Here is an 18,574-nt window from a genome sequence, read left to right on the forward strand (position 1 = left end):
TCTAGCATTTTTCTTCAACTAATAAAAGATAAACGAACTAACCTCATTTGTTGCTTTTGGAGAGATTTACTTTTGTACAATTCTGTATAGTCTCTGACTTAGGTGGGGCAGGTAGTCTACCTTTGATTTTAAGTAAGGGACTGGGGTTGTACCACGTCCTGTTCAATTGTGCTTGTCCTTTCATACGGTATTTGAATGTTTTGGTCCTTCTATCCACAGCACTGTTGATAAAAGGGACCCATTCACAGACTGTCCTCGTCTCGTACCAAACACTACATTGACTTAGGTGGAAAGATGAAATTATGGATGGGTGAAAATAGAGATTGCGTATGTTAGTAGAAATAACTATGACTGTGTGATATTGCCTTGGATGGATAATGACATTTTGGTCATTATATAATACAGGCGCGTTATATTATTAGAGATAAATTGTTATTGCCATTGATCAAGGATTAAAATGTTGTGGTCTAAGTGAAGGACGTAGTGTCTTCCATTCACCACTTTTCTCACGAACAGTAAAGCTAGGAGAACGTTTCCCAGTGCACAAACTCTCCGACTGCCTCCCACGGTCCTTAGGATGTTATGATATAAGCTGAAGGACTGTACTTTTGTCTGTTTTTTTAAAAAGCTCAATCCATGGTACTCCCTTAATGACTTGTTTTTCTTTTTAAGACTCACTTTTATTTATGTGCAGCAGAGTTTGAAAAGTTTCTCAGTGCACTGACCTTTCTATCACTTGTTGCCTCCCACGGCTATCACCATGGGGATGCAGCAGAGGGTGAAAATTACCCAGATCCTTCAGCGATAATTGACTGTACAGTAAGCCTCCGTGTATCCATTTCCATCACATCTGACATTTACTGTAGACGATGACACCAGCCCCAGCTCTTTATATCAGTCCCTGTGTGGTTGTATGGTGATTGTTGACCCCCAAGCCTGTTAGATAAGCGCCATTTCCCCGTGACTCTGTCGTTTTTAGAGAGGCGAGAAAGATCCGTCTCTCGCCTTTTCAAATCTATGTTAAAAAGCTCCAGAGGGTCAGCTGTTGTCGGGCAGATGACATGTTAGTTGTTTTGGCACCTTTTAATAGGGAGATGTATAGAAGCTGTGAAATACAGCACCTTTTTTGTTCTGGCGTTGTGTCGCGTTGTACTTGACCCTGTGGAAATGAATACGTAGCCAATCTGTTGATTGTCATTAGAATTTGTTTTTGGGAATGTCTATTAAACAGAACATTATTTGATTGATTTCAAAATGGCTTACGGTAAGGCTATAGCTATACGGCAAGTTTCTTGGCCAACTGTCTAGTGTTTTTCTGTCATGAATGAAATGAGTTGGAATGCGATCGAAGCTGGGAGCTTTAATTCTACATGGCAGGCAGGAAATTGTAGTCAAGCATAGTGTGCTCAAACAGCATTGAGGTCAACAGGGTTTTTCATACTTTGAAGACTAAAGATAGGCTGGGTGTACTGTGTAGATGGATGGGGAAGGCGAGGGTTATTAAAAGCACAATGGAAGGTGAGATAGCATCAGGATATGTGATAAGTCTGGCTTTAAATGAAAAATGTCTATCAGGAGGTCGCTTTATTGCTCCTTTTGAATGCTATGAGTTTGAGGGAAAAGCGCTTTGATTTCCCTTTAATATTTGACCTTGATATATTAACAAATGAGTAGGGTCAGGTTGTTTTGTGCAGTAATTAGTCTTGATTTTATTTGCTGGATAATTTTTACTTTGGAACCTTCCCTCTATACACAGCCACTTTTGGACTCTAATTCAACATTTTACATGAGTCAAAAGAGTTGATGGTGGAAATTCGGACAGCCAAGGTTGAAGCGCTGCCCCGAGGTCGAAGGCAGGTTCCATATCGGACATTTTGACTTCCCCCTTCCAAAAACCTTCCACTCCTACCTCTTTGTGAAGGAGCATCAAACATTTCCCTCTAACTAGGTATGTTGAAAAAGAGATTCCCTCCACGCCGAAACACCACCACCGAAACAAGAAATCCCCTCACGGCTTTCCAGCTCCAGCCTCCCAAATTTCCAAGCCTCCATTTTCAGAAGCTTCTTCACTGACATACGCTGACCTTGAGACACACCAAAAATACATTAATATTTAAATACTTTTCCTCCTTAACTGCTGGATCCACAGAGGTTAAACCTGAATGAAGTTAAAGACTGATTAAGAGGAGATGGCACATTCTATGTGGCATTAATAACTCATGTAGAGTATATCACCTTTGTTTCAGCATCATGTATCCAAGTTTGGCCCATTTAACTTTAAAAAAATGTAACAACAAAAAAGTTTATCAATTGAATGTAGCTCTTTTGGAAGTTATTCGGTTTTGATTCGAACATCAGCAGTTGATGAGAACTGTATTGCCTCACATACATTTACTAAGGACGTTGTACTGTTAACGTTAAGTTACACGGTGGGATTGAGGTCAGTATGGGGTTAGCGGGGATGGATCGGGTATTTTGTATGTGAAACAGTCTTAATTAATATTAATAATTAATTTCAGGCTCAATGTGTTGGTGGTCATTGATGTTATGGACTCAACTTGATGTGTCTTTTTCCTCGCGGTGTCACGATCGTCTTGAGGATAATGAGTGGACCAAGGCGCAGCGTGTGAAAAATACATCTCTTTTATTTGAGACGAGTGAAACACGAAACGAACACTTAGAACAAAACGAAACAAAGCTACAAACGTAAACGCTACAAACGTTCTACATAGACAATTACCCACAAAACCCAAATGCCTATGGCTGCCTTAAATATGGCTCTCAATCAGAGACAATGAACCACAGCTGCCTCTAATTGAGAACCAATCTAGGCAGCCATAGACATACAAACACCTAGACAAGACACTGACCCATTAAACGTACAAAACACCTAGACAATCCAAAAAACACATACATTCCCCATGTCACACCCTGACCTAACTAAAATAATAAAGAAAACAAAGATAACTAAGGCCAGGGCGTGACACACGGTTTCTCCTTCTGCGCTGGTTATGTTCTTGATAGGATCTTACGTTGTCATCAGTGGCCCTTGATCGAAACGAGGCAGACTATTATAGAAACATTTTGAAATTTAAAAGAAATGTTCAGATAATATTTAATATTTAGGGGTGAAGTGATATTGAACCGACCGACATATGGAACTGACTGAGGTAAAGGATTGGACAGCCAAGAAATACAATTCTCTGATCTTGTAAGGTAGTAGTTTACTTGAACACATCTTCTCAGTCTTCTCCCACGTGACTGTGCAGAAATAGATAGGAGAAAGAAAAGACTTTGATTGTCTCATGTGTCTGTTTAGATGATGCAGACTGGCTGCTGTAGTCAAATCGGTTGTAACTAAACTGGGTGAAAGGAATTCAACTATGGGATTTTGCGAATGGAGCGATGGTGCTCATTTGACTTACGGCATGTGTATGATGTATGATTTGAGTAGATGTAATAAACCTGTGTGTGTGTGTGTGTGTGTGTGTGTGTGTGTGTGACTGTCTCAAATACTTGCTGACAGTCTTGAGCCGTGACAGATGATGGGAGTCATCACAACTTGATGAGATATCCGTTTATATGAATATTCCAGGAAGATACGCTACTAACAATGGTGACGATAATCATAAGAATAACTATAAAAATCTCCATTTGTCATTAGCTGTGAATTGGCATTGGCATTTTTAATTCAACATCAGTCCAAATGCCCCCCTGGAGCGCTCCTCCCCAAAATATGATCCATGCTGATTATGCTGCATGTATCGCCCCTTGACTCAAAACAAAGTGAAACGCTGTCTCATTTGTTTCAATCACTCCCCTTAATGTTGGCCAAACCGCTAGCCATCTCCACAGGGCAAATGGATTATCTACGGATTCTACGCCTTCATTTTTTACACCCAATGCAGCACTTTGCACGTTTTCTATTGCGCAAAATCAATTATTAACATTGACCTAACGACATTGATGTGTTTAGGGCTTGGTAGAGCTTCGCTGAAAAAAATAAGTATTCTCAAAGCTACTGCTCATCCTCCAGACCGAATCCAAAACAGAAAACTGACATTGATGATACACATATTATCACTTCCAAAGCACCTTGTTACCGGATTCTACACAGCTCCAATTTAGGCCTTGCGTAATTACCATTGGGCAGGCTTCTCGGCTAATAGTGACCCAAAAACGGTTGATAATTGAAGCAGTATGAATGAAGCCAAGCCCTTAATTCTGGCTACCTCTTTAAAATAGAATTTGGTAAATGCAGGCTTTGTGACTCATATTGAGGATGCTTCCTGTTTGTCTTCTGTCAGATAGGAGCAGAGGACGGATCCATTTCAGTCGGGCGTTCTGAGGAAGATCTATGCGTTTGAACTCAACGATTCTATGTTAAAGCTTGTTTTATTTATCTGCCGTTGTCGGAAGACTTCAGTTGAGAGGGTTTCCCTGCCTGACTTTTACATTTATGAACGCATGACTAAGTGGCTTTGGATAGAGTGGCATATTGACGCTTGTGCTTCACCTCTTCTTTAGGCTAATGCAGGAATTCTAAATGATTTTCAATATTGTTTTGTGTGTTTGCATTTTATAGACGTGGTTCATTGAGTCATTCAAAGGTTTTACAATCTAAATGCAATGTATAAGTACCCCTCTATTCTTCTCAGCTTCGAATGATTTTAGCGAAAGTTTGTAAAATAACAGTGAGTGATGCCTAGAAGTTTGAAGACTTCTCTTGTGTTTGTACGCTCAACCTGAAACCACTTTAAAATCTCCCCAGCCTTACAAGCGAGGCTGGAATAATGCAGTATTATGAATTACACATAGAGACTATTGATTCTAGCTGGATGTTCTATCTTTTTGGCTATGTCTGGAATTGGATGCCACCGTCGGTTGATGAATGGCGGATCCACGGTCGGCTTTAATATTTCACGTTTGTTTCTGGCAACTGGGTTCTTTGCCTCAACAACATAGACAATATCTCTGACCCTATGCCTTTCAAAGAGTTTATTTTTCCTGGCAATGTGATTGAACCAGGGAAACTCCTAGCTGAAGTTCTAACTGGTAGTTTCTGTTCCTGGCCCTTAAAAGGTTGCAGTAAGCACCCCAACCAGTGGGTGGCAGTAGCACACTGGGGGCTCTCTTAAAGCTCACTGATGGAGTGGAGTTAGAGGCGTTACATTGTTAAAGCTGCACCTCAATAGTCTACAGTGGCTTCCTCTTCTCCTTCATCTGGACTGACGTGAAATCACAATAGGGGTGAAAACTACATTTTGATGGAATTTTATTGACGCCTTCATGTCAGATACACAGTTGTGTGGTATTTTCACAAACATGCGTTGAATACAGAAAGCTTTCCTCGTGCTGTAGCCTAGTCAGTTTGTGATCCGTTGGCATTGTTGAAGTATAGACGGGAAAATATATTTGTTGTAATACTGAGCATGACAATCCATGCCCAAATGATTTAGGCCTTGTGCGGAGCACACTTTGCAGCCAAAAGTTACAGTGCACTGTAAACATGAATGTCCTTTCAAAGTGTTCTTGTATTGTGTATCAGTGACCATTCCATCAGCATCTCCAGTTCCGGGTAGCACCCAGAACACGTCTTATCCTCCGGTAGCTTATATTATGCATTATCACCGACAGGTAACGCTCGAACGAGTGACATTACCGTCTTTGATAAATTGTTTTTAAATTTGCTCGTAATTTCATTTGCCGTAAATTTCCACAACTCTGAGAGCAGTCATCTTTTCCCGTGGATCAGCTTACATGACCTCCCTCTCTACTCGTAACTATGTTAGGCCCCAAACTAGAGTGGTCATTAAGCTTGGTTTTCATCCTCTCCTCCTCTTCCCCCTCTCACCCCCTCTTTCTATCCCTCTCTTTCTATCCCTCTATCGCTCTCTCGCTCTCTCTTTCTCCATATCTCTCTATCACCTCTCTATTTCTCTCTCTCCCGTCTACCCCTCTCTCTCTCTCTACTCTCTCTCTCCCCCTCTCTCTCTTCGCTCTCTCTTCTCTCTCTTCTCTCTCTCTTCACCCTCTCTCCCATCTCTCTATACCTCCTCTCTACCCCTCTCTCTCTAGCTCCTCTCTCTCCCCCCCTCTCTCTCTCCTCCCTCTATCTCTTCCCCACTCTCTCCCCCCTCTCTCCCTCCACCCCTCCCCCTCTCTCTTATCTCTCTCCCCCTCTATCTCTCTCCGCTCTATCTCTCGCTCACACTCTCTCTGTCTCTCTCTCTTTCTCTCTCATTCTTGTATTAGTTTTCAGGCTGGGTGGCGATGCATCAGAACATAAAGCATTTTGGGCCTCGTTAAGGAGCCATTATGAGATGAAGACTGCGGAGCGGTCGTATAATCCACATGATGAATGTGTAAACGATCCGACTAATGATTCGCCGCGCAAACCGCGTTAGGACAGACCTAGACCCCAGTCCTGGATGAAAGAGAGAGTAAGAGAGGAGAACGAAACGGCTCTTCGGTCCTGGGGCCTCCCAAGGGTGCACATTTTGGTTTTTGCCCTAGCACTACACTGCTGATTTAATCAAAGCTTGACGATGAGTCGATTATTTGAAAGAACCGTGCAGTGCTAGGGCTAAAACTTGCACCCGTGGGGGGCCCCACGGGTTTGGGAAACCGTGGTCTATGGAATCTTACGTTTTAGGACAGAACCCTGCTTTGGAAGAAGGAGAGGCATTAGTAGCATTCCTCGTTTCAACGTGTCACTGAAAGCCGCTACTCGCTCTGGCCCGCCCGCGTTAGGGAAGCATGTTATCTTCCACTTAACAGTTGACGGGAATGATTTCCATCGTCTCGCCCCCTCCATTCTCTCCACTAAACGGACATTGAATCCTTGATGCAACTCTAGTTTTGGTTCATACAACTGTATTGTTAGGCAATATAACGTACACTGTTGTCAGTGCTTAGCAAATTAAACCTTTGTTATGAATGTAACACTGCAAATTTAAGTAACACGCCATTAAAAGTCTCATTAACCGCTAATAAATAATGCATTGTATTTTCATAAAAGAAACTGCATAAATCAGGAATCGATTAAATGAATTGTATGCAAAAACGAGTTTCCCACGGATGTATAGCCTATTTATGATCATACCAGATTATCTTATGTAAATGTAAACGCCTGAAAAGTCAGTTTATCAGTAGTTTAGGTCTTATTCATTTCAATCCTGCCCTGAAAAGTGCATGAGTGTGGAAACTAATTTGAGCAATGGATTGGAAGGAAATACGCGGCGTGAATACATTAACACATTAACGTCAACATCACAGCTCCGTTCTGAGTACAGCAGGTATCACTACATCAATAAGTATCAAACTAACAGTCTTGTTTCCCATCCTCCTACATAGCCATGTTTGTCTTTGCCTCGTTCTCATTAGCGAACACACGCGTCGCTTGACCCAAATCATTAGAATTTTATTTTCTCCTCGGTACCAGGCATTGATTCATAATGAATCTGGGTTCAATGAAACGCATACAAATGGAAGGCCGCAAACTATGTCTAGGATGACGTACGCAAACACACACACACACACACACACACACACACACACACACACACACACACACACACACACACACACACACACACACACACACACACACACACACACACACAGTGTGCATTACTTAACAAATGGCTGGTGTTAGCTTATTGACCAGCAGCCGTACAGAACTCCCCACACGGACATCTGGAGTGTTTTAGGTCCCCCAGCTAAATGTAGAATAATCAACCCCCCATTCCTCCATCCCTACTCCCTCCATCCCTACTCCCTCCATCCCTACTCCCTCCATCCCCACTCCCTACATCCCTACTCCCTCCATCCCCACTCCCTCCATCGCTACTCCCTCCATCCCTACTCCCTCCATCCCTACTCCCTCCATCCCCACTTCCTACATCCCTACTCCCTCCATCCCCACTCCCTCCATCCCCACTCCCTCCATCGCTACTCCCTCCATCCCTACTCCCTCAATCCCTACTCCCTCCATCCCCACTCCCTACATCCCTACTCCCTCCATCGCTACTCCCTCCATCCCCACTCCCTCCACCGCTACTCCCTCCATCGCTACTCCCTCGATCCCCACTCCCTCCATCGCTACTCCCTCCATCGCTACTCCCTCCATCCCTACACCCTCCATCGCTACTCTCTCCATCGCTACTCCCTCCATCCCCACTCCCTCCATCCCCACTCCCTCCATCGCTACTCCCTCCATCCCTACTCCCTCCATCCCCACTCCCTCCATCCCCACTCCCTCCATCCCTACTCCCTCCATCCCCACTCCCTCCATCCCTACTCCCTCCATCCCCACTCCCTCCATCCCCACTCCCTCCATCCCTACTCCCTCCATCCCCACTCCCTCATCCCCACTCCCTCCATCGCTACTCCCTCCATCCCTACTCCCTCCATCGCTACTCCCTCCATCCCCACTCCCTCCATCACTACTCCCTCCATCCCCACTCCCTCCATCCCCACTCCCTCCATCGCTACTCCCTCCATCGCTGCTCCCTCCATGCCCACTCCCTCCATAGCCACTCCCTCCATCGCTACTCCCTCCATCGCTACTCCCTCCATCGCTGCTCCCTCCATCCCCGCTCCCTCCATCGCTACTCCCTCCATCGCTACTCCCTCCATCGCTACTCCCTCCATCCCTACTCCCTCCATCCCTACTCCCTCCATCCCTACTCCCTCCATCCCTACTCCCTCCATCGCTACTCCCTCCATCCCCACTCCCTCCATCCCCACTCCCTCCATCGCTACTCCCTCCATCCCTACCCCCTCCGTCGCTACTCCCTCCATCCCTACTATCTCCATCCCTACTCCCTCCATCCCCACTCCCTCCATCCCCACTCCCTCCATCCCCACTCCCTCCATCCCTACTCCCTCCATCCCCACTCCCTCCATCCCTACTCCCTCCATCCCCACTCCCTCCATCCCCACTCCCTCCATCGCTACTCCCTCCATCCCTACTCCCTCCATCGCTACTCCCTCCCTCCATCCCCACTCCCTCCATCGCTACTCCCTCCACCCCCACTCCCTCCATCCCCACTCCCTCCATCGCTACTACCTCTATCCCCACTCCCTCCATCGCTACTCCCTCCATCGCTGCTCCCTCCATCCCCACTCCCTCCATCCCCACTCCCTCCATCGCTACTCCCTCCATCCCTACTCCCTCCATCGCTACTCCCTCCATCGCTACTCCCTCCATCCCCACTCCCTCCATCGCTACTCCCTCCATCCCCACTCCCTCCATCCCCACTCCCTCCATCGCTACTCCCTCCATCCCCACTCCCTCCATCGCTACTCCCTCCATCCCCACTCCCTCCATCTCCACTCCCTCCATCGCTACTCCCTCCATCCCCACTCCCTCCATCGCTACTCCCTCCATCCCCACTCCCTCCATCCCCACTCGCTCCATCGCTACTCCCTCCATCGCTACTCCCTCCATCACTACTCCCTCCATCCCCACTCCCTCCATCCCCACTCCCTCCATCCCCACTCCCTCCATCCCCACTCCCTCCATCGCTACTCCCTCCATCGCTGCTCCCTCCATCCCCACTCCCTCCATCGCCACTCCCTCCATCGCTACTCCCTCCATCGCTACTCCCTCCATCGCTGCTCCCTCCATCCCCGCTCCCTCCATCCCCACTCCCTCCATCGCTACTCCCTCCATCCCTACTCCCTCCATCCCTACTCCCTCCATCGCTACTCCCTCCATCCCCACTCCCTCCATCCCCACTCCCTCCATCGCTACTCCCTCCGTCCCCACTCCCTCCGTCGCTACTCCCTCCATCCCTACTATCTCCATCCCTACTCCCTCCATCCCCACTCCCTCCATCCCCACTCCCTCCATCCCCACTCCCTCCATCCCCACTCCCTCCATCCCTACTCCCTCCATCCCCACTCCCTCCATCCCCACTCCCTCCATCGCTACTCCCTCCATCCCTACTCCCTCCATCGCTACTCCCTCTCTCCATCCCCACTCCCTCCATCGCTACTCCCTCCACCCCCACTCCCTCCATCCCCACTCCCTCCATCGCTACTCCCTCTATCCCCACTCCCTCCATCGCTACTCCCTCCATCGCTGCTCCCTCCATCCCCACTCCCTCCATCCCCACTCCCTCCATCGCTACTCCCTCCATCCCTACTCCCTCCATCGCTACTCCCTCCATCCCCACTCCCTCCATCGCTACTCCCTCCATCCCCACTCCCTCCATCCCCACTCCCTCCATCGCTACTCCCTCCATCCCCACTCCCTCCATCGCTACTCCCTCCATCGCTACTCCCTCCATCCCCACTCCCTCCATCGCTACTCCCTCCATCCCCACTCCCTCCATCTCCACTCCCTCAATCGCTACTCCCTCCATCCCCACTCCCTCCATCGCTACTCCCTCTATCCCCACTCCCTCCATCCCCACTCCCTCCATCCCCACTCGCTCCATCGCTACTCCCTCCATCGCTACTCCCTCCATCCCCACTCCCTCCATCGCTACTCCCTCCATCGCTGCTCCCTCCATCCCCACTCCCTCCATCGCTACTCCCTCCATCCCCACTCCCTCCATCCCCACTCCCTCCATCGCTACTCCCTCCATCCCCACTCCCTCCATCGCTACTCCCTCCATCCCCACTCCCTCCATCCCCACTCCCTCCATCCCCACTCCCTCCATCCCCACTCCCTCCATCGCTACTCCCTCCATCCCCACTCCCTCCATCGCTACTCCCTCCATCCCCACTCCCTCCATCGCTACTCCCTCCATCCCCACTCCCTCCATCCCCACTCGCTCCATCGCTACTCCCTCCATCGCTACTCCCTCCATCGCTACTCCCTCCATCCCCGCTCCCTCCATCGCTACTCCCTCCATCGCTGCTCCCTCCATCCCCACTCCCTCCATCGCTACTCCCTCCATCCCCATTCCCTCCATCCCCACTCCCTCCATCGCTACTCCCTCCATCCCCACTCCCTCCATCCCCACTCCCTCCATCGCTACTCCCTCCATCGCCACTCCCTCCATCCCCACTCCCTCCATCGCTACTCCCTCCATCGCTACTCCCTCCATCCCCACTCCCTCCATCCCCACTCCCTCCATCGCTACTCCCTCCATCCCCACTCCCTCCATCGCTACTCCCTCCATCGCTACTCCCTCCATCCCCACTCCCTCCATCCCCACTCCCTCCATCGCTACTCCCTCCATCGCTACTCCCTCCATCCCCACTCCCTCCATCGCTACTCCCTCCATCCCCACTCCCTCCATCCCCACTCCCTCCATCGCTACTCCCTCCATCCCCACTCCCTCCATCCCCACTCCCTCCATCGCTACTCCCTCCATCGCTACTCCCTCCATCCCCACTCCCTCCATCGCTACTCCCTCCATCCCCACTCCCTCCATCCCCACTCCCTCCATCGCTAGTCCCTCCATCCCCACTCCCTCCATCGCTACTCCCTCCATCGCTACTCCCTCCATCGCTACTCCCTCCATCCCCACTCCCTCCATCCCCACTCCCTCCATCGCTACTCCCTCCATTCCCACTCCCTCCATCCCCACTCCCTCCATCGCTACTCCCTCCATCCCCACTCCCTCCATCCCCACTCCCTCCATCGCTACTCCCTCCATCGCTACTCCCTCCATCGCTACTCCCTCCATCCCCACTCCCTCCATCGCTACTCCCTCCATCGCTACTCCCTCCATCCCCACTCCCTCCATCCCCACTCCCTCCATCGCTACTCCCTCCATCCCCACTCCCTCTATCGCTACTCCCTCTATCGCTACTCCCTCCATCGCTACTCCCTCTATCGCTACTCCCTCTATCGCTACTCCCTCCATCGCTACTCCCTCCATCGCTACTCCCTCCATCCCCACTCCCTCCATCGCTGCTCCCTCCATCCCCACTCCCTCCATCCCCACTCCCTCCATCGCTACTCCCTCCATCCCCACTCCCTCCATCCCCACTCCCTCCACCGCTACTCCCTCCATCCCCACTCCCTCCATCGCTGCTCCCTCCATCCCCACTCCCTCCATCGCTACTCCCTCCATCGCTACTCCCTCCATCCCCACTCCCTCCATCGCCACTCCCTCCATCGCTACTCCCTCCATCGCTACTCCCTCCATCGCTACTCCCTCCATCCCCACTCCCTCCATCGCTACTCCCTCCATCCCTACTCCCTCCATCGCTACTCCCTCCATCCCCACTCCCTCCATCCCCACTCGCTCCATCGCTACTCCCTCCATTGCTACTCCCTCCATCCCCACTCCCTCCATCGCCACTAACCTCCATCGCTGCTCCCTCCATCCCTACTCCCTCCATCGCTCCTCCCTCCATCCCCACTCCCTCCATCCCCACTCCCTCCATCGCTACTCCCTCCATCCCCACTCCCTCCATCGCTACTCCCTCCATCGCTACTCCCTCCATCCCCACTCCCTCCATCCCCACTCCCTCCATCGCTACTCCCTCCATCGCTACTCCCTCCATCCCCACTCCCTCCATCCCCACTCCCTCCATCGCTACTCCCTCCATCCCCACTCCCTCCATCGCTACTCCCTCCATCCCCACTCCCTCCATCCCCACTCCCTCCATCGCTACTCCCTCCATCGCTACTCCCTCCGTCCCCACTCCCTCCATCGCTACTCCCTCCATCCCCACTCCCTCCATCGCTACTCCCTCCATCCCCACTCCCTCCATCGCTACTCCCTCCATCCCCACTCCCTCCATCCCCACTCCCTCCATCGCCACTCCCTCCATCCCCACTCCCTCCATCGCTACTCCCTCCATCCCCACTCCCTCCATCCCCACTCCCTCCATCGCTACTCCCTCCATCCTCACTCCCTCCATCCCCACTCCCTCCATCGCTACTCCCTCCATCCCCACTCCCTCCATCGCTACTCCCTCCATCGCTGCTCCCTCCATCCCCACTCCCTCCATCCCCACTCCCTCCATCCCCACTCCCTCCATCCCCACTCCCTCCATCCCCACTCCCTCCATCGCTACTCCCTCCATCCCCACTCCCTCCATCGCTACTCCCTCGATCACTACTCCCTCCATCGCTGCTCCCTCAATCCCCACTCCCTCCATCGCTACTCCCTCCATCGCTACTCCCTCCATCGCTACTCCCTCCATTGCTACTCCCTCCATCGCTACTCCCTCCATCGCTACTCCCTCCATCCCCACTCCCTCCATCCCCACTCCCTCAATCCCCACTCCCTCCATCCCTACTCCCTCCATCCCTACTCCCTCCATCGCTACTCCCTCCATCCCCACTCCCTCCATCGCTACCCCCTCCATCGCTGCTCCTTCCATCCCCACTCCCTCCATCCCTACTCCCTCCATCCCCACTCCCTCCATCTCCACTCCCTCCATCCCTACTCCCTCCATCCCCACTCCCTCCATCGCTACTCCCTCCATCGCTACTCCCTCCGTCCCCACTCCCTCCATCGCTACTCCCTCCATCCCCACTCCCTCCATCGCTACTCCCTCCATCCCCACTCCCTCCATCGCTACTCCCTCCATCCCCACTCCCTCCATCCCCACTCCCTCCATCGCCACTCCCTCCATCCCCACTCCCTCCATCGCTACTCCCTCCATCCCCACTCCCTCCATCCCCACTCCCTCCATCGCTACTCCCTCCATCCTCACTCCCTCCATCCCCACTCCCTCCATCGCTACTCCCTCCATCCCCACTCCCTCCATCGCTACTCCCTCCATCGCTGCTCCCTCCATCCCCACTCCCTCCATCCCCACTCCCTCCATCCCCACTCCCTCCATCCCCACTCCCTCCATCGCTACTCCCTCCATCCCCACTCCCTCCATCGCTACTCCCTCGATCACTACTCCCTCCATCGCTGCTCCCTCAATCCCCACTCCCTCCATCGCTACTCCCTCCATCGCTACTCCCTCCATCGCTACTCCCTCCATTGCTACTCCCTCCATCGCTACTCCCTCCATCGCTACTCCCTCCATCCCCACTCCCTCCATCCCCACTCCCTCAATCCCCACTCCCTCCATCCCTACTCCCTCCATCCCTACTCCCTCCATCGCTACTCCCTCCATCCCCACTCCCTCCATCGCTACCCCCTCCATCGCTGCTCCTTCCATCCCCACTCCCTCCATCCCTACTCCCTCCATCCCCACTCCCTCCATCTCCACTCCCTCCATCCCTACTCCCTCCATCGCTACTCCCTCCATCCCTACTCCCTCCATCGCTACTCCCTCCATCCCCACTCCCTCCATCCCTACTTCCTCCATCGCTGCTCCCTCCATCCCCGCTCCCTCCATCCCCACTCTCTCCATCCCTACTCCCTCCATTGCCGCTCCCTCCATCCCCACTCCCTCCATCCCCACTCCCTCCATCGCTACTCCCTCCATCCCCACTCCCTCCATCCCCACTCCCTCCATCCCCACTCCCTCCATCGCTACTCCCTCCATCCCCACTCCCTCCATCGCTACTCCCTCCATCCCCACTCCCTCCATCGCTACTCCCTCCATCCCCACTCCCTCCATCCCCAATCGCTCCATCGCTACTCCCTCCATCGCTACTCCCTCCATCCCCGCTCCCTCCATCGCTACTCCCTCCATCGCTGCTCCCTCCATCCCCACTCCCTCCATTGCTACTCCCTCCATCCCCATTCCCTCCATCCCCACTCCCTCCATCGCTACTCCCTCCATCCCCACTCCCTCCATCCCCACTCCCTCCATCGCTACTCCCTCCATCGCCACTCCCTCCATCCCCACTCCCTCCATCGCTACTCCCTCCATCGCTACTCCCTCCATCCCCACTCCCTCCATCCCCACTCCCTCCATCGCTACTCCCTCCATCCCCACTCCCTCCATCGCTACTCCCTCCATCCCCACTCCCTCCATCCCCACTCCCTCCATCGCTACTCCCTCCATCGCTACTCCCTCCATCCCCACTCCCTCCATCGCTACTCCCTCCATCCCCACTCCCTCCATCCCCACTCCCTCCATCGCTACTCCCTCCATCCCCACTCCCTCCATCCCCACTCCCTCCATCGCTACTCCCTCCATCGCTACTCCCTCCATCCCCACTCCCTCCATCGCTACTCCCTCCATCCCCACTCCCTCCATCCCCACTCCCTCCATCGCTAGTCCCTCCATCCCCACTCCCTCCATCGCTACTCCCTCCATCGCTACTCCCTCCATCGCTACTCCCTCCATCCCCACTCCCTCCATCCCCACTCCCTCCATCGCTACTCCCTCCATTCCCACTCCCTCCATCCCCACTCCCTCCATCGCTACTCCCTCCATCCCCACTCCCTCCATCCCCACTCCCTCCATCGCTACTCCCTCCATCGCTACTCCCTCCATCGCTACTCCCTCCATCCCCACTCCCTCCATCGCTACTCCCTCCATCGCTACTCCCTCCATCCCCACTCCCTCCATCCCCACTCCCTCCATCGCTACTCCCTCCATCCCCACTCCCTCTATCGCTACTCCCTCTATCGCTACTCCCTCCATCGCTACTCCCTCTATCGCTACTCCCTCTATCGCTACTCCCTCCATCGCTACTCCCTCCATCGCTACTCCCTCCATCCCCACTCCCTCCATCGCTGCTCCCTCCATCCCCACTCCCTCCATCCCCACTCCCTCCATCGCTACTCCCTCCATCCCCACTCCCTCCATCCCCACTCCCTCCACCGCTACTCCCTCCATCCCCACTCCCTCCATCGCTGCTCCCTCCATCCCCACTCCCTCCATCGCTACTCCCTCCATCGCTACTCCCTCCATCCCCACTCCCTCCATCGCCACTCCCTCCATCCCCACTCCCTCCATCGCTACTCCCTCCATCGCTGCTCCCTCCATCCCCACTCCCTCCATCCCCACTCCCTCCATCGCTACTCCCTCCATCCCCACTCCCTCCATCGCTACTCCCTCCATCCCCACTTCCTCCATCCCCACTCCCTCCATCGCTACTCCCTCCATCGCTACTCCCTCCATCCCCACTCCCTCCATCGCTACTCCCTCCATCCCCACTCCCTCCATCCCCACTCCCTCCATCGCTACTCCCTCCATCCCCACTCCCTCCATCGCTACTCCCTCCATCGCTACTCCCTCCATCCCCACTCCCTCCATCGCTACTCCCTCCATCCCCACTCCCTCCATCCCCACTCCCTCCATCGCTACTCCCTCCATCCCCACTCCCTCCATCGCTACTCCCTCCATCGCTACTCCCTCCATCGCTACTCCCTCCATCCCCACTCCCTCCATCCCCACTCCCTCCATCGCTACTCCCTCCATTCCCACTCCCTCCATCCCCACTCCCTCCATCGCTACTCCCTCCATCCCCACTCCCTCCATCGCTACTCCCTCCATCCCCACTCCCTCCATCCCCACTCCCTCCATCGCTACTCCCTCCATCGCTACTCCCTCCATCGCTACTCCCTCCATCCCCACTCCCTCCATCGCTACTCCCTCCATCGCTACTCCCTCCATCCCCACTCCCTCCATCCCCACTCCCTCCATCGCTACTCCCTCCATCCACACTCCCTCTATCGCTACTCCCTCTATCGCTACTCCCTCCATCGCTACTCCCTCTATCGCTACTCCCTCTATCGCTACTCCCTCCATCGCTACTCCCTCCATCGCTACTCCCTCCATCCCCACTCCCTCCATCGCTGCTCCCTCCATCCCCACTCCCTCCATCCCCACTCCCTCCATCGCTACTCCCTCCATCCCCACTCCCTCCATCCCCACTCCCCCCACCGCTACTCCCTCCATCCCCACTCCCTCCATCGCTGCTCCCTCCATCCCCACTCCCTCCATCGCTACTCCCTCCATCGCTACTCCCTCCATCCCCACTCCCTCCATCGCCACTCCCTCCATCGCTACTCCCTCCATCGCTACTCCCTCCATCGCTACTCCCTCCATCCCCACTCCCTCCATCGCTACTCCCTCCATCCCTACTCCCTCCATCGCTACTCCCTCCATCCCCACTCCCTCCATCCCCACTCGCTCCATCGCTACTCCCTCCATTGCTACTCCCTCCATCCCCACTCCCTCCATCGCCACTCCCTCCATCGCTGCTCCCTCCATCCCCACTCCCTCCATCGCTCCTCCCTCCATCCCCACTCCCTCCATCCCCACTCCCTCCATCGCTACTCCCTCCATCCCCACTCCCTCCATCGCTACTCCCTCCATCGCTACTCCCTCCATCCCCACTCCCTCCATCCCCACTCCCTCCATCGCTACTCCCTCCATCGCTACTCCCTCCATCCCCACTCCCTCCATCCCCACTCCCTCCATCGCTACTCCCTCCATCCCCACTCCCTCCATCGCTACTCCCTCCATCCCCACTCCCTCCATCCCCACTCCCTCCATCGCTACTCCCTCCATCGCTACTCCCTCCGTCCCCACTCCCTCCATCGCTACTCCCTCCATCCCCACTCCCTCCATCGCTACTCCCTCCATCCCCACTCCCTCCATCGATACTCCCTCCATCCCCACTCCCTCCATCCCCACTCCCTCCATCGCCACTCCCTCCATCCCCACTCCCTCCATCGCTACTCCCTCCATCCCCACTCCCTCCATCCCCACTCCCTCCATCGCTACTCCCTCCATCCTCACTCCCTCCATCCCCACTCCCTCCATCGCTACTCCCTCCATCCCCACTCCCTCCATCGCTACTCCCTCCATCGCTGCTCCCTCCATCCCCACTCCCTCCATCCCCACTCCCTCCATCGCTACTCCCTCCATCCCCACTCCCTCCATCCCCACTCCCTCCATCGCTACTCCCTCCATCCCCACTCCCTCCATCGCTACTCCCTCCATCACTACTCCCTCCATCGCTGCTCCCTCAATCCCCACTCCCTCCATCGCTACTCCCTCCATCGCTACTCCCTCCATCGCTACTCCCTCCATTGCTACTCCCTCCATCGCTACTCCCTCCATCGCTACTCCCTCCATCCCCACTCCGTCCATCCCCACTCCCTCCATCCCCACTCCCTCCATCCCTACTCCCTCCATCCCTACTCCCTCCATCGCTACTCCCTCCATCCCCACTCCCTCCATCGCTACTCCCTCCATCGCTGCTCCTTCCATCCCCACTCCCTCCATCCCTACTCCCTCCATCCCCACTCCCTCCATCTCCACTCCCTCCATCCCTACTCCCTCCATCGCTACTCCCTCCATCCCTACTCCCTCCATCGCTACTCCCTCCATCCCCACTCCCTCCATCCCTACTTCCTCCATCGCTGCTCCCTCCATCGCCGCTCCCTCCATCCCCACTCTCTCCATCCCTACTCCCTCCATTGCCGCTCCCTCCATCCCCACTCCCTCCATCCCCACTCCCTCAATCGCTACTCCCTCCATCCCCACTCCCTCCATCGCTACTCCCTCCATCCCCACTCCCTCCATCCCCACTCCCTCCATCGCTACTCCCTCCATCGCTACTCCCTCCATCCCCACTCCCTCCATCGCTACTCCCTCCATCCCCACTCCCTCCATCCCCACTCCCTCCATCGCTGCTCCCTCCATCCCCACTCCCTCCATCCCCACTCCCTCCATCGCTACTCCCTCCATCGCTACTCCCTCCATCCCCACTCCCTCCATCGCTACTCCC

At 54.2% G+C, this 18,574-nt stretch overlaps 2 protein-coding genes across 2 annotated transcripts in view; both read left to right on the forward strand.

Moving 5' to 3' along the window:
• The window catches only part of LOC129841128 (teneurin-3-like), a 570,942-nt gene that overhangs the window by 7,441 nt on the left and 544,927 nt on the right, over positions 1-18,574 (forward strand). The window lies entirely within an intron of this gene.
• The window catches only part of LOC129841068 (basic proline-rich protein-like), a gene marked incomplete at both ends in the record, with an annotated part of 7,746 nt that continues 1,582 nt past the window's right edge, over positions 12,411-18,574 (forward strand). The window contains 3 exons of the mRNA XM_055909178.1: positions 12,411-12,977; positions 13,482-13,768; positions 16,994-17,723. Coding sequence (XP_055765153.1) covers positions 12,411-12,977; positions 13,482-13,768; positions 16,994-17,723 — 1,584 coding nt within the window. The remainder of the gene's footprint in view (positions 12,978-13,481; positions 13,769-16,993; positions 17,724-18,574) is intronic.

Source organism: Salvelinus fontinalis, chromosome 42, assembly GCF_029448725.1.
Source record: "Salvelinus fontinalis isolate EN_2023a chromosome 42, ASM2944872v1, whole genome shotgun sequence".
NCBI classification, from domain to species: domain Eukaryota; kingdom Metazoa; phylum Chordata; class Actinopteri; order Salmoniformes; family Salmonidae; genus Salvelinus; species Salvelinus fontinalis.